Source organism: Amblyomma americanum, chromosome 8 (genome assembly GCF_052857255.1).
Source record: "Amblyomma americanum isolate KBUSLIRL-KWMA chromosome 8, ASM5285725v1, whole genome shotgun sequence".
NCBI lineage: Eukaryota > Metazoa > Arthropoda > Arachnida > Ixodida > Ixodidae > Amblyomma > Amblyomma americanum.
Window position 1 is genome coordinate 97,036,641 of NC_135504.1, and position 12,010 is coordinate 97,048,650.

A 12,010-nucleotide genomic window follows, 5' to 3' on the forward strand; every position below is an offset into this window, starting at 1 on the left:
GAATCAGGTCCCACCATCTCGCCCAATCGGCAATTTTGTTTTTACCTGTGATTGGTCAGACCGCAAATTGTGCTTCCCTGCTCAGCACTGTTTGTGTTGAGGAACAATAGCAGTTCTGCCATCCGGCCACTTCATTTTTACTTTTAGTAAATGTACCCTTCAGCATGTTTCTGTATTGCCGAACCTGGCAGCATTGAAGTCCCGCAAACCATTGTATTCAAGCAGTGGAGTGCTGGTTTTGTGTATATTTACAGCCGGTGGCATAATGTGTTGTAGTGAGGGGAAAGCACAGGGAAATGTCAGATGTTGAACGCAGGGACTCAACTTCCAAATTTTTTTCTCACTTGAAACAAAAATGCACCGATTAAACTTCTAGAAATAAATTAAATTAAACGGCATTGTACGCCTTCCAATTTTTTGGTAGTTTAATTAAGATCACGTCATTATGGAATAGACTGCTGAATGTATCAAAAAGCAAATTTTTGAACTTTAGAATTCTTTTCCTGACATGCCTTATGCTTTTTGATCTCTGAAACTTTTTATCGCGTTTTTGCCTTCTGTACAGCTTAGAAAAATAGTTGAAATAATTGCTGTGAGAACATGATGTTTGATATACGATTTCAAATTTTCATATTTTGTACCTTCCATGTTTTGTTTAAACCAGAATAAGTTCAATTTACTGCATATGGAAGTGCAATACTTTTTATTTATATAAGAAAAGTTTCATAGTCATGTGTAAGAATTTTTTCACGAAGTTTTTGCAAGGCTAGGTTTGGCTACCATTTCGAAACGTGACGTGGCGGCCACGACACAAAAAACATTATTCTGCCAAAAAGAAGCTGGACTAATGTTTATCAATGTAATGCAATAAGGCATTATTTTTTTTAGAGAAATTGAAGATGGTTGAGTACTAACTCTCGATCAGTTGGCGTCGAATGACCCAATGACATTTAAATACCAACTGTGTGCTGGCTGAAGGAGCCTTTATGATGTTTTTGTAGCTCGATTAATATTGGAGTGTAGGTAGAATACAATTTTTTCTGCTTGCATAATTGTAATGGTTCCATATCATGCTGTTTACTTTGCCTCTTGTGTACAAGTTTGTGTTGCTTTGTAACTAATTTTTCGTGCAGGCATTCGCCCCGTATCAATACTGCTGCTCCTGAGCAGTATACTCAACTGGACCAGTGGAGTGTACTGGACCAGTGGAGTGTACTGGACCAGTGGACTGTATGTACCTTTGCTAAATTTTCGAGAAAATTTTATTAATTCATCTTGCTGCTTGGTATTTTCATGTTTCATATGTAAGAGCAGATGAAATGCAGGTCTGTCCTAAGGGTGAATGGGGCCATTTGTTAACACTATTTTACAGTAGCGACATTTGCGAAATGATTTATTCTGTTTATCTAGTTTGTACTTTCGTTCACTACATGGTGCATGTATGCCTTAAAGAAAGGGAACCAGAACTCGTGAAGTAAAAAATTTGCCTGACTTGTTATGATCATTGTGATGCCACTGCTAGTATTGTGTGATCTCCAAATGCACACATTTATGTGTATGTATTTCTTCAAGAGTGGGTGCAGAAAGCAAAAATCTGCTTGGAACCCCTTGTGGTCGTTTTCCATATCTAGGCTTCATCTCTTAAGAATGCGTGATAGTATTTTAGTCTTGGCAAAACATCACGCTGGGTAACAGGACACAGGCAAGACAGGTACAACGCTGACTAACAACTGACGAATTTATTGTTTTGCTCAAAATAAATGCTACAAGCATCATCCAGAATGCAGAGGAGGAAAGTCATGGAATCGTCATTTTGTCACATTTGTTGTGATTATTTATCCAGACAGTCAATTTCTTTTTACGTTAGTATCACGGACGATGTGCTTACGCAGGTTGAACAGTTCTTATGTATGTATGATGTACGTCTGGTATATCTCGCGCATGTGCTATCGATTATATTTCCTCACAATTTTACGTACTAGAAATTGTGGAATGCACCCATAGTCCGACAAGTGTCCTGCTGCCATGTCCTGTCTGTGTTGTGGACATGTTCCATTAGATTTATGTTGACACACCGACCTTATTTCCCAACATATGACGCTCCTCATGGCAGAGGGATCTTGTACACTAAGCGACTGTCGCATATTGTGAATTTGTCTCTGTGCTTTGTCTTGCACGCAGCTGTCTTTGAAGCACCTTTGCTGGGCATGTTGCATACTAATTTCAGCTACTTTCTGCGATAACAAATGAAGCCATTGCAAAGAAATTCTACAAGCTGCAAAAGAAGGTCAGGTGCCAAACATTGAAGAACGAGATCCAAAAACTTGTGTGAAGCCAACAGCTTGACTAAACTAGGGCTTGCTGTGAAGAAGGGTGAGGGCCTATGCATTCTTTACGATAGAAACACAAAAGTATAACTGGCCTTTTGGTGCAATTGTCTCCGAACAAGGATCGTGGCAGGAACCCTCAGGGTGGTATCTGCAGGAATTGCTCACCGTGGAAGACCTTTTCCTAGCAAAGAAGCCAGAAATGTCTGCATTCCTCTCGAACAGCTGTCCAGAAGAACTGACTACTCCATTGTAATCAAGGACTTAGGTACATTACACACTGCCACATACAGCCTTGTTTGAGATGGCAAGAGAAGGCATTGATTCCATGTGAGCAGTACGATTTCATAACCAATGCGGATGGATTCCTGGAGTTGTTAACCATCTATTTGTGTTCTACCTATGTAAAGTTTAATGATGATCTGTTCATTCAGTGGCAAGGAGTACGCACCAGTTCCTGCGTTGTACCAATTCTCAGTGACCTGCTGACCTGTCTATCAAGATCGTCAACTAATAGAACCTTTTCGCAGCACGAATATGATAATGACCTTCCGATTTGTGTACAACTTTCTAGTAATCCTCCAGCTAACCAAGGGCGACACAAGGACATTGTTGACATCTTTAAGACTTCCGAAATTCTTGCCAACTTTAAGCTGACCAAAGAAATGCCAGTGGAGGTACAGTTTTAGTTTATCTATGACCGTACATCAGAGAGGCTCATATGTGCTTGTGTTATCTTTTGCAGTCGAAAAAAATGCTCTGCCTACAAATGCACTGAAAAAAATGCCAAAAGCAGATTGTGTATTTACCGTCAGGAAGAAAGTGTCGAGGCCCAACTAACATGGTTACGTGTACCTAGTTTTCCAAATGACCATCTCCAGCCTTGGGTTCAAGGTAATGAAAGAAATTTGCCGATATACCCCAACGAGGCTTCAGAAAGAAGAATGGAAGTTAGCTGTCATGCCTTATGTGCGCAGTATCAACCATGCGCTGAAGAAAGTGGTCAGGCGAGCTGCTGTGAACTTAGTATGCAACGCACCCAGCAGAGGTGCTTTAAAGACCGCCAGTGTAAGACGAAATAGACAAATTCACAGCATGCGACAATGACTTGGAAAATCTCTTTGTCATGCAGAGCATCATATGTTGGGAAAAAAGGCCGGTGTATCAACCTTCGTCTAATGGAGCATTTTGGCAACATAGGCAGGATATGGCAGCAAGCAAGCAAGACACGTGTTGTTCGGTGAATGCATTCTGCGCTTTCGATGTAAAATTTTTAGGAAATAAAATCGAAAGCTCATGCGTGATATATATGAGGTGTCCAACATATATGCGAGTTCCTCAGCATGCATAAGCACACCATCCCTAATGTTAATGAAAAAATAAATTGACTGCATATATAATGCAGTCACGGATATAATCCACGAATATATCTGGGTAAATAATCACGAGAGATGTCACAGAATGATGATCCCATGACCTTCGTTCTCCATATTTTGGCTGGCGCTTCCTGTATTTATTGCGAGCAAAGCAATAAATTCCTCAGTTGTTAGTCAGGATCATGGAATTGCAGCGCTGGCAGACAAGGACACAGAGAGAACAGACACACACAACTGAGCAGAACTATCAAATTTATTTTGAATATGTTTGATGTGTGCCTTATATTTAACATGAGGGCATTAACATGCAAGCGCATCCACTACACAGGCATGAGGAGACAATCTTTTGATAATGTGTTCAGGGAGTGCTCGATCCCGACAAGACTAAAAACGAAAATTGCATACTGGTCAAGGCTGGGTCAAGAAATGCCAAACCCCAACGCAGGAAACATGGTAAGAAGGGAGAAACCAGGCATAAACATAGGTGAGGAGGCATAAAAACAAGCGAAAAAATTCGTGAAAAACGACAAAAATTCGTGAAAAAGTAAAAATATCAAAAGAATGCAGGCCAAAAAATGAACACAGCCAGAAATTAAATGAGGCTAACAAATCAAAGGTAAAAAACTAAAATGAGGATATGATAACAGCCAAGAAAATCAATTAGGTACTAAAAGCAGCTAAAAAAATGACGTTAGGCAACAATTAACAGGCTAAAAAAGATATATGATGAGCGCGTAGATGGGTGAGGAAAGGGTTTAAGCTGGATTCGAATGCGGTACAATCATACCCAGACAGGTATGTCATCTCTATTTCTAGGAAAGCTACTGAATACACGCTAACGAAGCCTGCTTTCAGGTTGTCAATGATGGCTGCTTCAATTATTTCCCGAGTCAACTGGTTTTTGTTTTTAGGCAAGACTCCAGTGTTAGAAAAGATAGGAGGGCGGCTTTTGCAGGGTGAGCAGTCTCGACAGTGCATGGCCAAGTCACTTGATTTTTGTATCTCTCACGTTCAGGTCGTGCTCCTGCAGTCTTTTGTTTAAGCAACGACCTGTCTGTCCATCGTATTCTTTCCTGAAGGCAGAGGAATAGGATAGACGACTCCCGTGGCACATGATACATACATTTTCTTATGCGTAATTGTGCATTCTTTCCTTTGTTCGACTGGGTTGTTTACACATCTTCACAGTCCCGAAAGGCGTTGAGGAGCAGAAAAAATAATCTGCAGTCCTGCTTTTTTCCCAATCCTTTTTAAATTTTGAAAAACCTGGTGAATGTGCGGAATGACTGTCTTTATTTTTTTTTCGATCTGTTTCATTGGACGTAGTGGGCTTGTTGCTTTGCATGGCACTGAGCATTTTTTTCGGCTAAGCATTGCCGGGTACCCGGAATGCATGATTCTCTGGGCTTGAACCTGAAAACTTGTCTCTAGAGAGTGCTGACAAGACTTGGTTAATGTGTTTTTAAAGGCATCTTGAACAATGTGTCTCTTTATTAGTTTTGAATGCGCAGTCATAGGGTAAGGCATTCTTGTTGGCCCTTGACTCAAAAGACCAGCAAACGTGTTCTGGTGAAAACTGCAACCTAAGCTTGAGGAAGCGAATGGAGCCATTCTTCGGGGTCTCATGGGTTGAAATCAGGGGTGATAAGCATTGATTGAAAATGGCCAACACACTGTCAATTTGCTGCAGGAATTCATCCTCGTGGCTGTCTAGAAAAACAAAGTAATCATCCATATACCTAAAGATTTTGAGAACCGGTAAAATTTTCAGCTTTGTGGGGGCGATACATGAACTGATACAGACGTCCTGTTTTTGGATGAAAATAGAGACGTTCCACTCGGTGTGGGTGGATTTTAGATAAGTAGACAAAAGTTCCAAAAAGCCGCTAACTGAGATGCCACTGGCATTTTGGAAGGCCACGCTTCCGTGCTGATCAATGCACTCACTAACACATCGGAGCAACTAATTACGAGGGATTGAGTAGTACAAGTCTTTAACATCAACAGAAAAACCCAGAAAGGCTCTACCCTGATTTGTTTGCAGGAAGAGAATGGCGTCTTCTGAATTTTTAAGTAAAGAGTCACTATTACTTTTTAGTTAGTGGTTTTTTGGAACTTTTATCTACTTAACTGAGTGGAACGTCTCCATTTTCATTCAAAAACAGGGCATCTGTATAGGTTCATGTATCGCTCCCATCTTGAGCGACTTGTACCTAGCCAAGCAGGACAGAGCACTCAGCACAAAGGTGAAAAATTTTTCAGTTCTCAAAATCTTTAGGTACGTGGATGATTATCTTGTTTTTTTAGACAGCCACGAGGATAAATCACAGCAGGAGATTGTGTTGGCCATTTTCAATCAATGCTTATCACTCCTGATTTTAACCCATGAGATCCCGAAGAATGGCTCCATTCGCTTTCTCGAGCTTAGGTTGCAGTTTTCACCAGAACACATTTGCTGGTATTTTGAGTCAAGGGCCAACAAGTCTGTCTTACCCAACAAATGCGCGCATTCAAAACTAACAAAGAGAAACATTGTTTAACTGCCTTAAAAAACATGTTAACCAAGTCTTGTCAGCACTCTCTTGAGACAAATTTTCAGGTTCGAGCCCAGAGAATGCTGCGTTCCGGGTACCCGGCTTCTGTCCTCAATAGCCGAAAAAATGCTCAGTGTCATGCTAAGCAACAAGCCCAACGAAACAGATTGGAAAAAATGACAGTCATTCCGTGCATTTACAGGTTTCTCACAATTTAAAAAGAATTGGGAAAAAAGCAGGAGTGCAGATTATTTTTTCTGCTCCTCATCGCCTTTCCAGACTGTGTAGATGCGTAAACAAGCGAGTCGAACAAAGGGAAGAATGCCCAATTAGGCATAAGGAACTTTGTGTATCATGCACCAAGGGAGTCGTCTATTCTATTCCTCTGTCCTGCAGCAAAGAATACGTTGCACAGACAGGTCGTTGCTTAAACAAAAGACTGCGGAGCACAGCCTCAACGTGAGAGAGAAAAAAAATCAAGTAACTTGGCCATCCATTGGCAAGACTGCTCACCCTGCAAAAAGCCTCCTCCTATCTTTTCTAACACTAAAGTCTTGGTGAAAAACAAAAACCAGTTGACTCGGAAAATAATTGAAGTAGCCATCATTGACAACCTGAAAGCAGGCTATGTTAGCGTGCCTTCAGTAGCCCTCCTAGAAAAAAAGATGACATACCTGTCTGGGTCAATATGATTGTACCGCATTCGAATTCACCTTAAACCCTTTCCTCACCCATCTAAGCGCTCATCATATATTGTTTTTGGCCTGTAATTGTTGCCTCACTTACGTCATTATTTTTACCAGCTTTTAGTGCCTCATTGAATTTCTTTGCTGTTATCATTTCCTTTTTAGTTTTTTACCTATGTTTTGTTAGCCTCATGAATTTTCGCCGTGTTAATTGTTGGCCCATCTATGCCATTTTTTCATTTGTTTTTATGCCTCCTCACCTATGTTTATGTCTTGCTTCTCCCTTGTTACCGTGTTTGCTGTGTTGGCTTTGGCATTTCTTGACGCACCCTTTGCCAATTTGCGATTTTCGTTTTTGTTTTTAGTCTAGTCAGGATTGAGCACTCCTTGAACGCATTATCAAAAGATAGTCCCCTCATATGTATGTAGTAGATGTGCTTGCGCGTTAATGCCCTCCTGTTAAATATAAGGTGCGGATCAGACATGTTCAAAATAATGTTTACAGTTCAGCGTGATTGTGTGTGTGGTCTCTGTCCTTGTCTGCCCCCGCTGCGGTTCCATGATGTTCGACAACTACCAACTAGCACAGCAATATACCCTGCACATGTTAGTCAGCGCTGTATCTGTGACATCTCTGTGTCTTGTTACCCTGCGCAGTTTTGCCAAGAATCATACACCAACTGGCTCGGCAGCTTTCTGTGAAGTAGTTTAGTGGCCTCGTGCAAATTTTTCTTAATGGCTTTTGAGTTTACTGGCTGCCGACAGAAGATATGTTAACTTGGCAATCTTGCCTGCCTTTCAAGCTGTCACATACTTGGTATAATAATGAATGCATGCTTTTTGTTGCGTTGAAGCAGACCACTGTCCTGGAAGGGGTTGCATCGCTGACTTTGACACAGTTATATTTTCTTCTGTCACAGTGAATGTCACACCTGACCTATCGTTGGTGTGATTGCAAAGCATTATGAAGTGCGCTATATTTTCATATGTTGTCGTGGTGTTTTGGGCCTTTTATTGTCAGTTTGCTGTAGCTTGTAGCAATTCATGCAGAATTAATTGCATCGCCTGACCACCTTCACTCCGTTTCCTAATAGGTAGCTTTCTAGCTCAAACATTGTTTTTATAATGCTGTTTAGAGCTATTTTCTCTGGAACCACAATGGCCTCCTTGGAATGGTTTAGGGAATAACAACTGGCGCTTGCTCGCCATATGGGCAGATTTTATTCTCTCTGTTAGCGTTAGCATGCATATCACACATCATTAATGAGAAGTACGTTGGCATTTTATAAGGTTCATTGAGCAATGTAAACTGATATGAAATGTTGTACTGTTTTTGTGTAAAATGCAGACTCGCACCATGCATGCGGTTCTGCGAGAGAAATTCTGAGGTGGCTGAGAACCTGTTCGTCAAGGGAGGATAACTACTCGGCAGGCTCACCAGTGCGGTTCACTGTACAACTGCCATAGTGTCAAGATATTGATGATCAGCATAAGATACGTTATGTTTATGTCATGCTATTCCTGGGAGTTAGTGTCACAGTCCAAGCCTTCCTCAAGCTGGTTTATAATGATGCACAGGCATGAATTTTTGATTGTTTCCTCTGAAAAAATTAAGAGGCAGATGTAACTGGAATTGAATCTTATTTTTGCAGCACCATAACACCAATAAAGCAGGCATGGTGCAGTCGTTCCTTGGATGGCAGTAAGGAATTCATTGCTGAAGCTTGTGCTTTATGGATGTCATTGTTCTGACAATAAAAATTTTCCACATTTCTACAGTAGTGTGTTTGCGAGTCAAATGTTTTTTTTGTTGGCGCACAGCCTGCCTACTGTTATGAAGAGCTCCAGTAATACATGTATATTACATTATGTAAGCATTATAATGGTAAATCTAAAGAACACTTAAGGAAAGCAATAGAAGTGGGAACAACATTGCATGCATCTCTCCTGAAGAGTGTAGGGTGTAAAAAGCATTAAAACACCAATGGCTTGGCGGTAATAGCGTGCGAGTCGCTGTAACACCGTTTGGTCACTTTTTTTTCATTTCCGGGCTGGTTCTTTCGTGAAACACCCCGCGTGCTAGGTGTATGAAAACACCAAGACTCCTGGGCCGGGTGCAAATTATAGACACCTGAAAACTCCTTTGAAGGTGTATTATTTTTTACAGTGATGGCCACGGTGCCGCCACGCTGAAGACTCGAAATGCTAGAGTAATGTAGCTATCGCTGCAAAAAAACCTGCTGTGGTGGCTCAGTGGTTAAGGCGCTCGTCCACTGAGCCGGAGTACCCGGGTTCAACCGCGGCGGCCGCGTTTTGATGTAGGCGAAACGCAAAAGGCGCACGTGTGCTGTGGAATATCAGTGCACGTTAAAAGATGCCCAGGTTTCCGAAAATATACCGGAGACCTCCACTACATCATCTCTTCCTTGCTTTCTTTCACTCCCTCTTTATCACTTGCCTTACGGAGCGGTTCGGCTGTCCAAGAGATGTGACAGTTACTGCGTCATTTCCTTTCGTCAAAAGGAATTCTCAATTTTTCAAAAGAAAACGACACGAAGAAGAGCCTAGACTCTAGCAAGCGCTCACTAAAAAATACCAGCGTTTTTGCACCTCCTTTCTTTGTCTATTGTTGAGTTGTTTTGCGCTGCAGTCACCTGAGAAAAACTAGCTTTCCATTGTCACCGTATGACGACGCTCAGGTAGATTGGGTGCAGTAGGCGTACTTGCATGTGCTGCAGAGCCTAGCGGTTATCGAATTACACCTGACACGGCTGTAATCTTTGCTGCCAAGCAGCAAGCATCGCGTTTCCGATTTTCTAAGAACCTGAATGGCTATTACTAATGGTCAGCTACCGGGCTGAAATTACAATCAGGCTTCTAACATTTGCAAAAAATTGTAGATGATTTCGTGTGGTTGGGCCGCATGCCAATTACGTGCGCTAGCACTTTGATTTTCACATCGGCTTCGGTTCTAGGCTTGGTTTTTAGGGTCAAGCAGGCTTCAGAGAACGGCGAAATCGAACTCACTCTGATAGCTAGAGCTAATTGCTTAATGCCCATATATGCGGAATTGGTCATTCTTTACATTCATAGATTTCAGGGAGTCCTCATGCCACTCCTGGCGCAGTGGTGGAGCGCTTAAGCGATGCGCCACTGCCCTGCGATGGCAGCTGCTGCCATCGGTGGGGCTTGTGAGAGCCAGGTTGCTCTTACCGAGTAACACCAAGGCCACAAAGAAATTCTCTGGCCAGACAAACATCTGCGAAATCAGAGATTTCGGGTTTTAATGCTCGCGTACTAAAGGCACTTGTATTAGGTTAGTTAACCAGTATACCAATTACGTGATTCGCCTACATTCTGACCTCAGCCATCAGTGATATTACTGTACAGAAGTCTTGCTTGCACCGCTAAAAACAGCCTTAAATATATCACTGGGAGGCATCGCCGAAGCACCCTACCTATGCAACTTCATGACAGGGGAATTTCAGACAACCGTTGAGCTATCATTGTAGCTGCTGCCATGTTCCTTTGTACGGTATATGTGCCCTTTCGATCATCATCCAGAAAATTTGCTTCAAATGATTCAAGTTGTGCACAAAACACGACATTTACAGTACATCTAGGAGCTACCTTTTGAACGCTGTTGGAAAGTATGTGGATATATGGAATTGCTCTCACATTTCTTTCTTCCTAAGTTCTGCGCGCGGCTTTCACGATAATAATTTTTCTCTTCTTTTTGCAGCAATCTTTTCGAAACTTCTCTAAATAAAGAGTATGGGAAACTGGATGATGAAAGCCGCAGCTTTTTTAGCTAGCAAAGGTTCTGTCATGCAGATGTCGATAGGTTTCCGTCAACGATATATGCTGATTACCCATAGCCACGCTAAATAAAGAGTATGGGAAACTGGATGATGAAAGCCGCAGCTTTTTTGGCTAGCGAAGGTTCTGTCATGCAGATGTCAATAGTTTCCGTCAACGATATATGCTGATTACCCATAGCCACGCTATATTTGGCCAGTTTCGAATGAGCAGCGTTAAATATGCCCTAGGCCCTTACTTTGGTGATGTATGTAGCGTCAGCAGACTCGCTATTATAAAGCAGTCATCGCATGTCACAAGTTTTCTTTTCTGGACTAGTAGCTCATCAATCATCGTCATCATCATCCTGACTACACCCACTGCAGGGCGAAGGCCTCTCCCATGTCTCTTCAATTAACCCTGTCCATGCCAGCTGCGGCCACCGTACCCCTGCAAACTTCTTATTCTCATCCGCCCACCTAACCTCCTGCCGCCCTCTGCTACGCTGGCCTTTTCTAGGAATCCACTGCGTTACCCTTAAGAACAAGCGATTATCTTGCATTCGCGTAACATGCCCTGCCCAAGCCCATTTCTTCCCCTTGATTTCTACTAGGATGTCATTAGCCAGCGTTTGATCCTTCACCCACTCTGCCCGGTTCCAGTCGCTTAACGTTACACCTATCATTTTTCTTTCCCTAGCTCACTGCGTTGTCCTCAACTTGAGCTGGACTCTTTTCGTTAGCTTCCACGTTTCTGCCCTATAGGTGTGTACCCGTAAGATACACATGTTGCGGGATATCTTGATGGATATTGGAAAACAGCCATTCATGACCTGAGAGAACCTGTAATACGCGCTCCATCCCCATTATTCTTCTCGTTATTTCCATATCATTATCCGGAAAACGGGTCACTACAAGCCCTAAGTAGACGTATTCCCTTATCGCTTCCAGCACCTCGCCACCAATTGTGAACTGCTGCTTCTTTACGAGATCGTTGAACATTACTTTGGTTTTTTGGATGTTAATTTTTATACCCACCATTCTGCTCTTTCTGTGTAACCATTGGTCATATTTTCCAGCTCAAAACCTGACTGACCTAGCAAGGCAATGTCATCAGCGATTCGCAGATTACTGAGGCATATTCTATTAACTCTTATCTCCAAGTATTCCCAGTCTAGGCATCGGAACACCTCCTGTAAACAGGCGGTGAACAGCATTGGCGAGATCATGTCTCTCTGCCTCACACTATGCCTTTTGAATTTTGTTGCTGATGCTGACTTTATGGAGGAC

The 12,010-nt window shown here is 42.2% G+C and overlaps 1 protein-coding gene across 1 annotated transcript in view; it reads left to right on the plus strand.

Annotated features, from left to right (window-relative positions):
* The window catches only part of LOC144102633 (uncharacterized), a 70,458-nt gene extending 61,805 nt beyond the window's left edge, over nt 1-8,653 (plus strand). The window contains exons 6-7 of the mRNA XM_077635853.1: nt 1,134-1,230; nt 8,272-8,653. Coding sequence (XP_077491979.1) covers nt 1,134-1,230; nt 8,272-8,310 — 136 coding nt within the window. The 3' untranslated portion in view covers nt 8,311-8,653. The remainder of the gene's footprint in view (nt 1-1,133; nt 1,231-8,271) is intronic.
* The last annotated feature ends 3,357 nt before the right edge of the window (nt 8,654-12,010 follow it).